This window comes from Prionailurus viverrinus, chromosome B2 (assembly GCF_022837055.1).
Source record: "Prionailurus viverrinus isolate Anna chromosome B2, UM_Priviv_1.0, whole genome shotgun sequence".
NCBI classification, from domain to species: domain Eukaryota; kingdom Metazoa; phylum Chordata; class Mammalia; order Carnivora; family Felidae; genus Prionailurus; species Prionailurus viverrinus.
The window spans coordinates 68,380,131-68,397,878 of NC_062565.1; the positions used below are offsets into that span (position 1 = coordinate 68,380,131).

The following is a 17,748-nucleotide window of genomic DNA, read 5'->3' on the forward strand; positions in this document are numbered from 1 at the left end:
GCCCAACTGACTGAGCCAGTTGGTGCCCCAAAAGAGTAACATTTTAAAATAGAGAGTGGTTAAATCACTCTCCTCATACATGGATCTGGTAACATCCAAATACTATAACACTTGCTAATTACTATTTCTTTCTATTATTTCACTGTCAGAAGTATTTATCCACTTATTTCCTATTATATAAGACTCAAAGTGTTAAATTTATTTTTGATTGAGTTATTTCTGTTATTAATAGCACACTTGATTAAAACTATATGTTACAAAGTTTGATAAGTTATTTGACATAAAATTATTGGAAATGCATGTTTTAATTAGAGATACTGATTGTTTTTTTCAACTACTTCCTGTGTCTATGAATAAATATTATGCTGGGCATAGTGAGACAATTCAACATCTATTCATATTTTTGCTTCTTAAAGATCTAAGTGCTAAAGAACCTTTTTCACATAAATAAGTACATGAGTATGAAAATAATCCTTAAACTTCTTCTAAATTATATGCCCCAAATCACAGGAAGCTCTACTGTCAAGAAACATTTTTAATAATCTCACAATTGTAACCTACACTAGGCCTTCCTTAAAATATTTTTGAAGCACTGTCTTAGAAATCAGTTGTCTTGTAAAATTTTTTGTTAACCAGTGTTTAAAATTGATTCTTTTTTCCAACATTTAAATTATCCTTTGGTTTGGTTTGGTGGCTTTTATACTCCAGGGCAATGCACCATTGTAATATTTCAAATGGAAGTGTTTTGTTTTTTTAAGTAGGAGAACAATTCTGGCAGGAGATAGCTTGACATCAGAGGCATAATCAAGTCAGGTTTTGGAATGATATGTGGAAATTGAGAATTTTAGATGTTGATTCCCTTAAGATTATTTACGTTCTGTATGCCATAGAAAATCTTTATATAGCCCTTAAGTAGTGTACATGGTCCAACATAAGGATTGCTGGATTAGATGGTCCCGAAAATTGCTTCCAGCATCCTGATGCTAAATCCCAAGTAACATGATGTATTCAGGATTTTTTGGCAGCCATGGTGATGATGATGTGGAGTGAGAGACTTAATTTTGAAATCTTATTTTTTATTCCATAATGTTGAAATAAAAATGCCAAAGTCTTTTGATTTTTTTATTCTTTTGGAACTTAAGGTTTCTAACCAGTGTGGGTATTGTCCAAAATGTGGAAAAGAAAAGGAAAATCAGACAAAATGCCAAAGTTGTGGTATTCTTTTTCCTAAGGATGTGCAAAGAAATTGCAGACAAGCTATAACTTTGAGTGAATCTACTGGACCATTATTAAGAACATCAATTCATCAGAATTCTGGAGGACAGAAGTCACAAAACACAGCATTATCATCCAAGAAGTTTTATGGCAACAGTCTGGGAAAGATTCCAGTTGATATTATTGTGAATTGTGATGATAGTAGACAGAATTATTTGCAGACTAATGGGAAAGTCATTTTACCTAGGGCAAAAGTAGCCAAACTCACAAACCTGAAAGAAAGGAAAACAAGCCTGTCAGACCTAAATGATCCAAGTAAGTATTTTACTCCCTTTAGTATTATTTATATCAATCCAGTATTTTTTACATATGTTTTTAATGTGAGCATGAGCATATCTGAGAAGTATAGTTTTAATAGGTATTTGTGTCAGTTATATAACATGTTCTTTGGGTAGATGATTAAAACTGTCCATGTAGTTGGAAAATAATAACTGACTTTGTTTTCACCCCATCCATCTTAAATAGTGGGGAGGTGGGGGGAGCACAGACCTTGACCCCGGTCTTAGGTCAAGTGCCAGTTATGCCCAACTTTCTAACTTTGGTCCAGTTCATTTAATCTCTCTGATTTGTAAATGGATTATTTTCTGCCTGATAGGGTTTTTGAGGAAGTAAATGAAGTAACATATAAAGTGCCTACCATAGCCCAGTAAATAAAGTGTTTGACATGTAGAAAGAACTCAATGAAAATTAGTTCTCTTACCACATTTACTCTTCCCTTAAATCTTTTTTTTTTAAGTTCATTTATTTATTTTGAGAAGGAGAGTGAGAAGGAGCGGAGTAGGGCAGAGAGGGAGAATCCCAAGCAGGCCCCACACGGTCAGCATGGAGCCTGACATGAGGCTCAAACCCTTGAAGTGTGAGATCGTGACCTGAGCTGAAACCAGGAGTCAGACGCTCAACCAACTGAACCACCCAGGCACCCCATTTTCCCCTAAGTCTTTTTCTTACCTTTAGATATATGTGTGTATATGAAATGCAATACTGTTTGTAATAAGTAGCGAAGATTAGAAACAGGGAGTAGTTGAATAAACTATAGTGTACATAGTTGTAAGAGGAGAGAAAGATCTCATTTAATATTCTATAGAGTAAGTTTTAAGATCTTTAATAACATGAATAAAGCAAAGTACAGATCACAGTAGATAATGTGCTACCCTTTGTTTGTGAAGGTGGGAGAATGAATATAGGGGATTTTTTTTTTAAAAGAAAGATACACTAAAAACTAATTTTAAAAATAATTGATTAGAAGGGAGGAAACAGTGTAGGAATTAGGGATAGATGCCGGATATCTCCAAACATACCTTTTTTGTAGATTTGACTTGAGAACCATGTAAATGTTTTACATGATTATAAAGCAAAATTAAATAGGAAATTTAAAAAAATCAAAACCAAGATGAAACTAATGAACCTAATTATATATCTGGTTGGTGGCTTGAACACACAGAAGAATTATTTCCAATGAATTTAAATTAAAATAATACTGTGGCTATGCATTCCTAATGTGATATATTTTAAGGTCAAACAGAATTGCAAAGAAATTCTAAGTGCATTCAGTAATACTGTTAATAATATTGGTATTGCTATTTTTTGTATTGTTATTTTTAAACACATATATCGATAAAACAAATAAGGAATTTTATTATTATCTCCAGAATCCAAGATTTTCAGTGTTAGAGCAAAGGAATTCAAAAGTAAAGTCAAAGAAGTAACAATCCCATAATTTTAAACTTGGATTGGAGAGACTGGCATGAAATTATTATATATATTCTCTTAGATAGAAGTGAACAATTCTATTTCCCATATTTGTGTTTTTGAATACTACTTCTCACTAAAAATAAGTAGAACTCCTCAGAGAAATGGCTGACTCCAGGTCTGGAGCAGGAGTGTATGAGATAAATCTAGATCATTTACTCATATCAGGAAGCATGGAAGCAGTCAAAAACTACTATGGACATGTCAAAAGACACAGGAGCTAAAATGAAAGGGCTCCTAATGACCAGTAATGGGACTGTATGAGTCACAAAAGGTTTCATAACTGCTATTTATTGAAATATGCCAAATATATTAAAATTTTTTTTTTTTTTAGCTCGCAATGATATCATCTCCCTACTCCCCCAAAAGAAAAAAAGCGCCCAGTTGGTTACCTTTGGAGGTTGCTTAGGTTCCAAATCATTACTCTGAAAACTGGTAAATGAAAGGGGGTGACATAAAAATTTTTTTCTTAAAGTAGATTTTACTTTTTTTGACGTTTATTTATTTTTGAGAGAAAGAGCACATGGGAACGTGAGTGGGGGAGGGGAAGAGAGAGAGAGGGAGATACAGAATCTGAAGCAGGCTCCAGGCTCTGAGCTATGAGCACAGAGCCTGACGTGGGGCTCAAACTCACGAATTACAAAATCATTACTTGAGCCAAAGTCAGACACTTAATCGACTGAGCCACCCAGGTGCCCCTAAAAATAAAAAAAAATTTTAATCTGAGAAATATGTCAAGTTCTATTTTAATTCAGTTCAATAGAAAAACCTTAGCTCAGCGGCCCCTACCTGGCTCAGTTGGGAGAGCATGCAACTCTTGATTTTGGGGTCATGAGTTCAAGCCCCACAATGGGTAAAGAAATTACTTAAATAAATAAACTTAAAAAAAAAAAGCAAACCTTAGCTCATAACAGTGCATTACCTTATTTTTCAAAAAGAACTACTAAAAAAATTATAACTGTGATAGGTATCAGCCAACAAACACATCTGTTATGATACTATGATGATGTTAGTATTTGATGAATATTTTACAATACATTTTAGTGTTTTATCAGTGTGATATTAAATATTGTTAAAATAATTTAAATCTTTCCTAATAGTGAAGGTTTTACATTTTTATGGTTAGATATGAAGAAAACTTACTTATTAGTTACTGGGTACTATTACTGAGCCAAATGCTATACCATCCTGATGAAGTTTCTAGGATGAGAGAACTGGAACTTAAGGCTAATGTGATTAAGTTAAAAAACAATAAATTCATGTGGTTTTGAAGTGGCTTGAGTAGTTTACTATTCAGAACTTAACCTAGGACCATATCAACCATGCATTAAAACTGTAAGACATAAATTTGTTCCCCTTCCTTGCTCAAAAAATGAACAAACAAAACAATTGAAGACTAAGTATTTTCTATTAAAGTCCATGGAAAAGTATGTTTTAAGGACATTTTATACTAGTAATAAAAAATATCATTTATTGAATGCTTACATGCCTTACTGTGTGGTAAAGGTATATACACTAACCAAGTTTAGTTTATTGTAAGAATTATCATAACATGTGAGGTAGGTACAGGTATATCCCATTTTATTAATGAGGCAACCCATGATTAAGAAGATTAAATTCTCAATATTATTATATACATAAGGACTGTTGGAGTTTAGACTCTAAAAAACAGATTTTTCTGGTTCAAAGTCTTGTTTTCCTTGTATAGTTAATTATTCTTAAATTCGTGTTCCTATTAAAATAGTTTATTTTCATGAAACTTCTCTTATGTCTTGGGTGGTCAAATAATAAAATGTACAGTGTCTGAAGTAGTGGTGATAAATTCTGTATAGAAAAGTGAAGCAGGTCCAGGGAATAGAGAGTGCTAATTGTTAGATGTCAAGATGAAGAAGGGTGCTATTTTAAAATGGTGGTAAAACAGGCACTTCTGATAAAGTAACTTTTGAATAGAGCCCAAAACGAAGTAAGGAGAAAGACATGCTGATATGTATGGAAATAAGGTTGGAATGTAAGTACAAAGACCCTATATTAATCTGCTTGAGTTCCCATTAACAGAGTACCATAAACCAAGTAGTTTAAACAACAGAAATTTATTTTCTCACAGTTCTGAAGGCTGGAAGTCCAAGATCAAGATGCCATTACTTTGTAGACAGGTGCCTCTTCACTGTGTCCTTACATGGCCCATCTTCTGTGCTTCCACACAGAGAGAGAGAGAGAGAGAGAGAGAGAGAGAGAGAAATCTCTGCATTTCTTTTTCTTATAAGGACATCAGTCCTATTAGATTAAGGCCTCACCTTTATGAACTCATTTAATCTTTATTACCTTCTTATCAGCTCTATTTCCAAATATAGTCACAGTGAGGGTTAGAGCTTTAACATATGAATTTTGAGGGGACACAGTTCAGTCCATCATAGACCCTGATGCAGAATCTTATATATTACATAGGATGTATTCTATATACAGAATGAAAGCAGCTATGAGACCAGCTTTTTAAGTATATGTTTGTTGTCTTTGCACACTTCTCATTTCCTTTCAAATTATGGTGACATTGAGCATAATCCGCATTTAAGTTAAGTTACTAAAACAAGAGGTATATAGTACAATTCTATCTGTTGTAGCTTTGGGGCTTTAAAGTAAGTTTTAAAGTGCATATAGATGTTTTAATGTCCCTTAAGCACCATAAAAATAATTGTCAATAGAACAGTAGACTTCCCCCTTAATATATATTCATATATATTTCTGTATGGTTTTTCATAAATAAAGCAGTTCATGAACTTTTTTTGAAGCTTACATATGTCAGGCATTGTGCCAAATCTTTTACGTATTAAATCATTTGTTCTCATAACAGGTCCTTTGCAATAGGTACTATTTTTGTCCCTAATTTCACAGAGGCAAATAGTAAGTTACAGAACCCTAACTTTCAAATGTGTATAAATGTATTTAGATCTTGTAATCTGGCATGTTAGATTTTCTGTTAATAAAATAACAGTTCTGAAAAAGATCCAGCTTTAGCATTTGCTTCCGAGACTAGATAACAAAATAAAAAAGACAGGTAAATGGTGATGGGAATGATGCCTCTCTAGGGCATATTTTTAGTAACTAAACATTTACATGTGGGTTTCTAAAAAAGAAAAATGCTTCTTCAAGTTTATGTGTTCTTCCAACACATGACTTTTGAATTGTTTTCTTCACCAGGCAGTTTTAGACTGGGAGTATAGCAGTGGACAAGGCAATGATCTCATAGTTTATATGTCGTGGGGAGAGAGCAAGTAAACATCTAACAACAGAAAACAAAAAACAACAGAAAATTTATATCAGTTTGTGTGAATAAGCCAACTATTTGCTTCCTTTAGATTGGGTAATGAATCAAAAAGCTAATATTTAATGACCAAAATGCAAAGTGTTAGGGGAATTGCAATCCAGACAAAATCAAACTTTGATGTTTGAGGAACAAAATAAATGGATGATGTGCTTGGTGCATAAAGAGGGAGAAATGGAGCAGTATGAGAAAGTTGAAGAAGTAGGCAATGGCCAGATTATATACATTTATAAACCATAAAAGGGTTAGGATTTGACTCAAGTGCATTGTGGGTGGCTTGCGGAAATTATGATACAAAGATGGATTTGTTAAGATCCAATATCATTATTCTACTCATGTAGAAGATAAAAGAGCAAATTCCCTTCATTAATGTCTTGTCAGGTCCACATTCATTTACTCCACAGAATTTACTGAGCAATTTGACACTGGTTCATGTTCTCCTAAGGACCAATTACAATTTTAGTGATTTCCTATGTAAAATAAAATTATTTGGTCACATGGAGTTTCACACACATTTACAATGCATGCTATTTTGTGCACAGTTTCTGTGCAGGTTATCTTTATACTTGAGACTTTCTAGAACTCTGAAATAGATCTATGACATATGGTTAAATTTTGCTGTAACTTGGGTGTATATCTTGTGTGGGTGATGGTAATGGACTATAGAATACTTTCATATTTGTAAGTCTATATAAAAAATGCCAGTTCTTATCCTTTCTTCATTTCTAATTATCTTCAAATTTAACTTTTCATCAGATAGAATGGATTGTGTCTTCTTTCATTTTTATTAATCTTGGTTCTAGAAGAGATCCAAAGCAAATTTGGTATATTTCCCATTAACTGACAGAAATGAAATACCTGAAGTATTTAACATTTTCTTTATAGTCATTTTGTCCAGTGATGATGATGATGATGACAATGACAGGACTAACAGAAGAGAAAGCATATCTCCTCAACCTGCTGATTCAGCATGTTCTTCCCCAGCACCATCCACTGGAAAAGTAGAAGCAGCACTAAATGAAAATATCTGTAGAGTAGAGCATGAACTAAGAAGCATTCCAGCAGATTCAGAGTTAAATACAGTTACATTGCCAAGAAAAGCAAGAATGAAAGACCAGGTACTTTTCACATTTATTGACCTTCTACTCAGATTGGCTCTCCCCTTTGGGATGTAAATTTTTTTTTGGAGGGTAATTTGACAGTATCTTAAGGAGAAAAAGAATTATTTATTAAGTGGGGCTTAAAATACCACTTGGAAGTTTATTTAAAAGAACATTAAAACATATAAAAACAGATTTCTATTAAACTAAAAGCTTAAAGTGTAAAAAATTTCAAAACGAAGAAAAAACACCAACCTTACAAGTGAAATATAAACACATACTCTTGTATAATCTGGTGGACAGGAAGAAGCTATATCACTGACTTTTAGGATTTCTATGGTGCTGGTAGGAGGAATACCAAGGTACAGAAATACATGCATATTTTCTTTTTTATGAAGAACTTTTCAAAAAAATAAAAAACATACATGTTAAAAAATTAACGTGTGTGGGTGCCTGGGTGGCTCAGTTGGTTAACTGTCCCACTCTTATGTTATTTTATATTTTGTGTATGTGTGTATTTATTTATTTATTTATTTAGAGAGAACGTACAAATGCAGGGGAGGGCCAGAGGGAGAGAGAGAGAGAGAGAATCCCAAGCAGGCGGAGTAGAATCCTCATTGAGTGCAGAGCTCGATGTGGGGCTCGATCCCATGACCCTGAAATCATGACCTAAGTTGACATCAAGAGTTGGGCGCTCAACTGACTTGAGCTCCCCAGGTGTTCCAAACATCCTTACTCTTCATTTTGGCTCAGGTCATGGTCTCACAGTTTGTGAGATCAAGCCCTCCATTGGGGGCTGTCAATGCAGAGCCTGCTTGGGATTCTCTCTCTCTCTACTCGTCCCCTGCTTGCGTGCATGTGCTTACACTCTCTCTCTCTCAAAACAAACTTTAAAAAAAAAAAAATTACGTATGTGTGTAAATGTTAGGAATTGTTATCAGTATAGATAAAATATGGAAAAATACATACTCAGTTGTTAAAATGGAAAAATAAAGTATGATGGTAGAAGAAATATGGACTAATATTTTTAATATAATCTTGGGAATGCCTTTCCAAGTATTTCAGCACAAGCAAAAATAGTAAATAAAGAGATGAATATGTATTATTAAATGAAAAGTACAGAACACTGTACCAAAATACCATAAACTGAATTCGATGGGTAGATGTGAGTGGGGGAAACAGTGAACTGTGTGACAAAGTGTGAGTTGGTCCTTTATAGAAGCAAACCATAGAAAAATGAATAAAGGAAATGAATAGAATTTTTACAATGTAGTGAAGTACTGAAAATGAAATTAAAATACATTTTGTTAACTGTCAGATTGTTGAAAATTTTTAAAGTATATAATAGTCTGTAATTTTGGTTAGTGTTGGAGAAATGGAGTGTTGGGTGTGTAAATTGGTATAGGTATGCTAGAGGGCAATTAGGCATTAGTTTATACACACACACACACACACACACACACCATGATTGAGCAGCAAAAATGCTTGGAGGAGAATAGTGTTGTCATGGGGTAAGATCAGAAAGAACTCACATGTCCAGCATAGGAGGGTTCAGTTAAATAAATAATGGATTTCCATACGATGGAGTTTGTGAGTGAACAGTTTTCAAACTGGCACAGTGAATAGTAAGAGTTTCTCAGTGCTCTTTTAGAGGCTCCTTGGGAAAGATGTGGACCACTCGTTTCTAGACTCAGTCTCTCCACTTTGGATTCAACTGGAGCAGCTCTTATAATTACCAATTTTATTATTGAGCTAAATGATATTTTATTTGAAGAAATAATTCTGAAACTGAAAAAGCTTTTAAACCTCTTTAGTAGGTTTCTGTTAATAATTTGGGGAAATATTCATGATTAATCTGTTAATGAGCCTGAAAACTCAGTGTTGAGAAATAAATGTGTGTGTGTGTGTGTGTGTGTGTGCACAGTTGTAGAGATATAGGTATATATACATATATAATATTTTAATACATATTTTTACCTATACCATAGATCATGGAAATGTTTCTAGAGGGACAGTGGGAGAATAGTGCCTGTCTCTATGCAGTAGTTTTGTTTTTTTCTTGCTTTCTATCAAGATCATGTTTTATTCTTGTAATAATTATTAATAAAGTTTTTAGCGTAACTTTAGTTACATTTAAATTATATACTCCTAAAATGGTATTTTATATTATGATTAATTTGCATGTGGAAGTGACTGAAATTTTAACAAATCAAGTACATTTTAAAATATGTTAAAGAATCTTTTTGTAGTGTAAATAACCATTCCCCTAAATTATCTGTTTTCTAAAGAATTGCTGATTTAATCCAAATATTACAGCCACTATCACTATTACTAGCTAATTTTTTTCCAGCATTTTACTGTGCATGAAGCGTTGTGCTCAGCTGTTTATATACTCTACATCATTTGAATAGATACTCTTCTATCTATTTTAGTTTAGGAAAGGAGTTTTAGGAAAGGAGTTTAGGAAAGGAGTTATTATTGTTTTAAAAATCAGATAATTACAAGGTGGTATAGCTATGATATGGACCTAGGTAGTCTGATTTCCCAAAGTACATTCTTGGTGCTATGCTATTACTGTAATTTCAAGTAATGACTAGGTGTAAAGTATAGCTGGACAAAATAAGAAGGATTTCTGTTATATGAAATCAATAAATATTTACATCCTCTGTTGAAGTAAAATTAGTCTTTAATATTTTGATAATTATGTTTTTTATGTTGGGTCTTCTTTGCATATGTCGGCTTAGTTTCAACCTTGTTTTTAGTTGCTTATAAAGTGAAAACATTTTTTTTCTTTTTCAGTTTGGTAATTCTATTGTCAACACACCTCTAAAACGTCGTAAAGTGACGTCTCAAGAAACTTTAGTTGATCCTGTATCTTTAAGCTGCCAAAGTTCCTTTGACAGTGTCATTTTAAACTGTCGAAGTATACGAGTAGGAACACTCTTCCGACTATTAATAGAACCTGTAATTGTAAGTACATTCTTAAGCTTTTTACTGTATCAGTTATAATTTTCAAAATTACGTGGCTAAGGCTAATATATAATATTTTAAAATTTATAAATTAAAATATTTAATAGAATATTAAAAATTATTTCAAGATTTCAAATTGCTTTAAGAGTATATAGACAATTATAAATAGTTCCTTACAGTAAAAATCGTTGGATAAAAAATTCTAATGTAATGTTCAAGGTAGTGACATATCCATCATAAGAAGATACTTACTCTCACTGAGTTAGAAAACTAATATGTTACTGTTTTATTCTCATGCCAGCTCAGTGCGTGAAAAGAGTATTTTAAAGAATGATAATGAGAGAAAGATGAATCCAAAAGCTTTGGGGTCTGTAGAAAAATGTCTTGCAACATTAAGACTCCTAGAAATAGATTATTGGAATACAGTCATCACACAGGAGGCACTGTGCTTTTGGACTAGTTCAGTGTCCAGGAAGCCCAAAGGACTTTCTGTAGTTACTTTATCTTACTTGTCATCCATGTTATTCTGCTGACACCAATTTAATTCAAATGTTTATTTTGCATTTGAAATTTTAATATAATTTTAATACAATATAACCAGCTTTCTTAGTCATCATTTTTCTTCTTCCTAATGTATTCTGTACATTATTTGTAAATTAATCTTCGTTTAGCACTACACTTAGTTTGTAAGCTTTTATTTTATGATTGCTTAACTTGGCGTCCCCAACTGTCTGTTTTCATCTATTGTTTGAAGCCTGGTCCCCTATTATTGTTCTTTAGACATAAAGTAGTGTCTTTAAGAAAACACATTATGCCACATAAGGAAAGTTAAAAGGTAGTTATACTGTTGCTATTTAAATTATGGTAAGTAATAGCTATTTATTTTCTAGGATTCATAGTTTCAGGATACAATATGGCCAAATATGGCCAAAAAGAAAAAATATATCTAGGTTAGTATAGGAGAAAATAATATATGGACTTGATTTCTTATCAGAGCAAAACGGTATGTGAAGCCTAAATTTTTTTTTTTAATTTTTAATTTTTGTTTTTTTACTGGGGGGGTGCACATGGGGGAGGGGCAGAGAGAGAGATTGGGATGAAGAGAATCACAAGCCGACTCTATGCTATTAGCATAGAGCCCAATGCAGGGTTGGAACTGTGAGGGCATGACCTGAGCCACAATCAAGAGTCAGACACTTAACTGACTGGGCTACCCAGACGTCCTGCGTTTTTTTGGTTGGTTAGTTGGTTGGTTGGTTGGTTGGTTGGTTTTTTTGTTTTGTTTTGTTTTGTATTTTTTAATCAAAAAACTCCAGCTTCTCACCATTTAAAAACTAGAAGTACTCCAGAGATTTAAAGCAAATTATATATAGACTAGACAATCCATTATTACCCAATAACATTGTAACATATGTCAAGGTTGTCAAGGATTTATGAAATTTGTGTTTTGTTACAAGTCTTCATAGGACAGATTATCTTTCCTGGTTTCTGTCAGTTAACAAAAGTGTCATTCTAAGTCAAAATAGCTCAAAAATTCTCAGGGGCACCCTATAGGTTTTCTGGCTTTTTCCCACATTGACACCGTTAATCAGAACTTTACACGATGATAATTAAGGCTTTGCTGGCATTTTAGATATTTAGTTGAAAGGTGCACATTTGGTCCCAAGGCTAGCTATCAAAAACTGCATTGGGGGCCTGGCTGACTCAGTAGAGCATGCGATTCTTGATCTTGAGGTTGTGAGTTTGAGCCCCACATTGAGCGTAGAGATTACTTTAAAAAAAACCTACATAACATTAAAATCAGAATGAAAAAATTTTTTATATGAAAATTATAGGTTAGTGTATGTATGATTTAGTGAAGAAAATTAACTTCATGGATTTACTTTAAGAAGTAAAAGGCAGTATATGTAATATAGAATGTGTTCACACAGGTAATTTTTCTTTAAATGCTTAAGTGAAATATTTCAACCAAAAAGTTGTGCTTATAATGTGGAATTTTGCAACTGTGGTGTTAACTTTCCTTGTACCATGGGATTCTTCCAAAGAACATTTTTTTTTTTTTTTCAACGTTTATTTATTTTTGGGACAGAGAGAGACAGAGCATGAACAGGGGAGGGGCAGAGAGAGAGGGAGACACAGAATCAGAAACAGGCTCCAGGCTCTGAGCCATCAGCCCAGAGCCTGACGTGGGGCTCGAACTCACGGACCGCGAGATCGTGACCTGGCTGAAGTCGGACGCTTAACCGACTGCACCACCCAGGCGCCCCACCAAAGAACATTCTTTAATGAAGGATAATTAATCTGTAATTTCTTCAGATAATATATTAAAGATGATTTGACATTTTCTTCTTGAATATAACTGCCTTGTGTTTTATAGTGAAGTGATTTATCTTCCATGTCATCATTAATCTCAGAAACAGATTTTAAATGTTTTATTGTTTTAAATATTTTATCAAATCTCATTTATTATTGGATAATTTAATTACTTTAATTTCATTCAGTGTAAGAATTGATACTATGTAGAAGTTCCACTTTTAAATCTTTATATTATCTTACTTTTAAGTAATCTGTCTATGCCCATTGTGGGGTTTGAACTCAAAACGCTGAGATCAAGAGTCACATGCTCGGGGCGCCTGGGTGGCTCAGTTGGTTAAGCATCCAGCTTCATCTCAGGTCATGATCTCACTGTTTGTGGGTTCGAGCCCCATGTCGGGGCTGAGAGCCTGGATCCTGCTTCGGATTCTGTCTCCCTCTCTCTCTGCCCCTCCCCTGCTCGCGCTCGCTCTCTCTCTCTCTCTCTCTCTCTCTCTCTCTGTCTCTCTCTCAAAAATAAATAAAAATATTTGTTTTTAATTAAAAAAGAGTCACATGCTCTACCAACTGAGACAGCCAGACATCCCTAGAAGTGCCAATTTTATTTAAAAGTAAATACTTTTAATTTACAGGAAAATGGCTTACATTATTAGGAATAGCATTTATACCCAAATATAATACAATCCCTCTTTTTTCCAATGAGAAGATATAAAATTTAAGGTTTTCAGCTACCTTAAATTTAGAAACTCTTGGATATGATGGTGAAAAAGCCCAATGTTTACTTGTAATTTAGTTACATACAAGTTTTAAATGACAGATACTTAGATATGCTTCTTTCTATTCTTATATCTCATACAGCAGTTTTATTCAAATGCTTCCACATTAGTGTTTATGTCATCCTTATTGCCACTTTTTGAATCCTCTAACATACTTTTTAAAGCATGTAACTTCAGCTTCTATGTATGTTGTAATGTTTCCCTAGCTACAAGTAAGCATTCTTGGTGTCCCCATTTATCATATTATCTACAGGCATAGTCTTTAGAAGGTATGTTTAGTAACATTCTAGACTTAGTAATTATTGTAATAATTACTGAATTTATTTTATATCTCTTTGCTTCCTTTTCTTCATTGTGAAAATTTTATTTACTTTTTAAAAATGTTTATTCTGAAAGAGAGAGGGAGAATGAGAGCAAGAATTCCAAGCAGGCCCCATGCCATCAGTGCAGAGCCCTGTGTGGGGCTTGATCTCATTATCTGTGAGATCATGACCTGAGCCGAAATCAAAAGTCGAACAGTTAACCAACTGAGCCACTCAGGAGCCCCTACATTGTGAAAATTTTTAAACAAAAGAGTTGAAATAATTTTACAGTGAATGCTCAAAACTCCCAGCTAGATTCTGCCATGAGCATTTTACTAATAAACTTGCTTTTAATGTATCTGTTTGTTCTTTGGTATATCAATCCAACTTACTTATTTTTAAGTAGGCTCCGCACCAAATGTGGGGCTTGAACTCATGACCTTCAGATCAAGAGTTGCATATTCTACCAACTGAGCCAGGTGTCCTCCAACTTATTTTAAAATGCATTTTGAAGTTCTTGTCTGCCTTTTGCATTCTCTTAATGGTAACACAGAAAATGAGTAGGATATATTGACTTAATATGTCTTCTCCGTGTTAAAATTATTAGCAAATCGCCTTTTTAGAAGTACCAATAATAACTGATTGAGGCAGAATTTTCAATGGAATGTAAAACCATTGGCGGAAAGGTTATTAGGGAACAAGGTATTCACAAGCTTTCAAGTATCTCTCCACAGGTTACTATTTAATTACTGAGGGAAAAATATTATCTTTACAGTGGAAAAACCTGACACACCTTTGCTAAGTGATTAAGCTTGTTATTAGTACAGCCTGACATCCTGTGCCTTCCAGTGTGATGTCGTAGGAGGTATAAGACATTACCTGTGTGCTAAATTTGCTGGAAATGTGTGGCCTGAATTTTAAATTGAAGAAACACAAATTCAAGATGTTGTACATTTTGTAGAAACTAGCCTGGATTCTTCAAAGGTCATGTCATGAGGAACAGAGGGGGACATATTTCTGGTCTAGACCAAGGTAGACAAAAGAAACAAATGTAACCTTGACAGAATTATGGCTTGGGGAAGGTAAAACACAATAAAGGAAAATTTGGAACAGTTGGGGAAATTGGAGTAAGAAGTACATGTTGGATGGAATTAATCGTGATTTTCTTAGGTGTAGTAATGCTGTTTTGGTTGTATAAGAGAATGTCCTTGTTCTTGGGAGATAAATGCTGAACGACTTAGGGAATGTCATGATGTCCTCTGCTTGTTTTATGCTAGTTTAGCAAAAGGAAGTGTATATGCATAGAAAGAGTGATGGGGAGTAGTTGTGGCAAAATTTTAACAGTTGGTGAATCTAGGTAAAGGGTATTCAGGTGTTCATTATAATGTTCTGTCAATATCTCTTTGAAGTTCTAAGTAATATAAACCAATATAAGAAATGTTCTAAGTATTTGAATAAAAAGGTGAAGCTTGCCTTTCTGAAGGAAAATTTGGAATGGGGGGGAGATCTCATATTTAAGTACATGGTAGATGGTTTTGTTTTTCTGCCTTCTATAGTCTAAGTCTCAAATAAATAATACGACACTTAGGATATTTGTAGCAAAATCTTTGTAAGTTTATGATTGATACTAATTTATCTTACTTTTTAGTTTTGTTTAGATTTTATCAAGATACAGCTAGAAGGTAAGCTATTTTATGTCTTTTTAGTCACTATAGCTTTGTTTGCAATAAAACACTTTACAAGAATAAAATTAAATGATATTCATAGAATTCATGAAGATGAATTCATTTTTACATGTTTTCTTGACAAAGGGCATGTATCTTAATAGTGTAATTTAATTCTGTAACGTTATAAAGCCCGTGTTTAATTTTGTAAGTATACTTCATTAGAATCCTCTTTTCATTTAAAAAAAAAAAAATGTAGAAGCTTCTTTAAGATAGTTATAAAGATTTTTCATTTCCCACTACAGTTACTGTTTATAGAGCATAGCAAATATGTGGTTAACTTTAAACTTGTATTTCTTCACAGTTTCCTCCATTCTTGATTTTTAGAATTAATTCCTTTTCTGTTTCCATTTATTTTCCTCCAGAACCAGAAAATGATCCTGTAGGGATTACTTTAAATACCTCTGATCTAACTAAATGTGAATGGTGTAATGTCCGAAAATTACCAGTTGTATTTCTTCAGACAATACCAGCAGTTTATCAAAAGCTGAGCATGCAACTGCAAATGAATATGGAAGATAAAGTTTGGAATGATTCTAAGGGAATAAATAAATTAACAAGTAAGTTTTGTGGAACACATTAAAATAATACAGTGTGAGTGCACTTGAATAGATGTCCTATCTACAGTCCTTACAGTGATCTCGAAATATCTATATAGTCTCCCATTTTATAAATGACGAAAAAAGCCCACAGAAAGTGGAAGTTCTAAAGATAATACCCAGGTTTACCCATTTAGAAGGTTTTGAAAACGAGTTAAAACTCAAAAAAAGATCTGCATTCCTTATTTTAAAACTATAATCGGAGTAAAATGAAAAAGAAAATTAATGCGCTAGAAGGAGTGCTAAGTGTAAATCAACCATATAATTCTGGAATCTTTGAAACAGCCTGAGTAGGAAGTTTGTGGCCTCTTAGAATGAGTCTTCATCCTCTACAATAATAGATGTAGTTCTCCAGTTTGTATCCCTTCACCTCTGACGTTTATGACATAGGATGACTAATTGTAAGGTAAATACTTTTCAGCAGTAATTGCTGCTTCAGCTTAATGATGAAAATTGATAGTTACTGTTAAAGCTGTAAGAATTGGCATATTAGTGAATAGTAGTTTTTGCAATTAAATTCTCTAGAGCTACTAATAGTGCACCTGGCAATTTGTGTTTTACAAAAATGTTAATTAAAATATATTTAAAACTATAAATATATTTGGATTCTATTAGACGAGGTAAATTAATACATCCATGAACAGGTTTGTTCTTAAGCTTCCTGCTAGGGTAATGTGTCCTAGTTCCTTTTTCTTAATAACTTTCAGGTGACATTGTTAGATGTCATTGTTTGACACCGTTACTGGTCTTTATTCCAGTATTTATTATACATCCACTGTATACCAAACTATTTTAAACATATGTACCAGGATTTCTAGTGATAGCCTTGGAAATTAATAGTGTAATAACTATTAGTATTGTATAACTATTAGTTATAATAGTGAAATAACTAGCTGTTACTCTTTTTTTAATATATATCTACCTATCTTTTTCTTTTAGACTTAAAGTTATTTTTTTTTTCAGATTTGGAAGAACAATACATAATTTTAATATTTCAAAATGGCCTTGATCCTCAGGCAAATATGGTATTTGAAAGTATCATTACCGACATTGGTATAAAGAATAATGTGTCCAATTTTTTTGCGAAAATTCCCTTTGAAGAAGCCAATAGCAGACTTGTTGCCTGTACAAGAACCTATGAAGAGAGCATCAAAGGAAGTTGTGGGCAAAAAGAAAACAAAATTAAAAATGTAATTATGTTTTTTAGTTTTTTAATGTAATTTTAAATAATGCCTAGCCTTAAAGGGAAATATTGGAGTTAGATCTTTTTAATTCCATTTCAGAATTATTTGCTTTTATATGTGATTCATAAACTATCTTGTGTCAGAAAATCAATGGTGGGTAGGTGACTTGGGACACAAATAGTACTTGGTACAGGTCTCAGAAGCATTTTTTTAGTTCTTTCCACATTGTATTATCTTTTCATCTTGTCTTTTTCTCTTATCCTGTTTTCTTTTTACCCCAGTCTAAACATACATGTTCATACTGCTACATTCAAATTAATCGTTACTCTTAAATTTGCTAGTGGTTCCTAGTGATGTATTGGATTCAGTACAAATAAAGGAATTTTGGTCCTTGATGTACATTTATATGTACCATGTGTACACATAGTTGAAAATTT

General features: G+C 33.2%; 1 protein-coding gene across 5 annotated transcripts in view; it reads left to right on the top strand.

Annotated features, from left to right (window-relative positions):
- SENP6 (SUMO specific peptidase 6) overlaps positions 1 to 17,748 on the top strand; it is a 115,969-nt gene that overhangs the window by 68,872 nt on the left and 29,349 nt on the right. For 4 of the 5 annotated variants that reach the window (XM_047858009.1, XM_047858010.1, XM_047858011.1 and 1 more), the window contains 6 exons: positions 1,233 to 1,530; positions 7,229 to 7,461; positions 10,243 to 10,413; positions 15,453 to 15,486; positions 15,894 to 16,088; positions 17,091 to 17,317. In XM_047858009.1, the coding sequence (XP_047713965.1) occupies positions 1,233 to 1,530; positions 7,229 to 7,461; positions 10,243 to 10,413; positions 15,453 to 15,486; positions 15,894 to 16,088; positions 17,091 to 17,317 (1,158 nt within the window). The remainder of the gene's footprint in view (positions 1 to 1,232; positions 1,531 to 7,228; positions 7,462 to 10,242; positions 10,414 to 15,452; positions 15,487 to 15,893; positions 16,089 to 17,090; positions 17,318 to 17,748) is intronic. The other variant, XM_047858014.1, reaches the window with a different exon arrangement.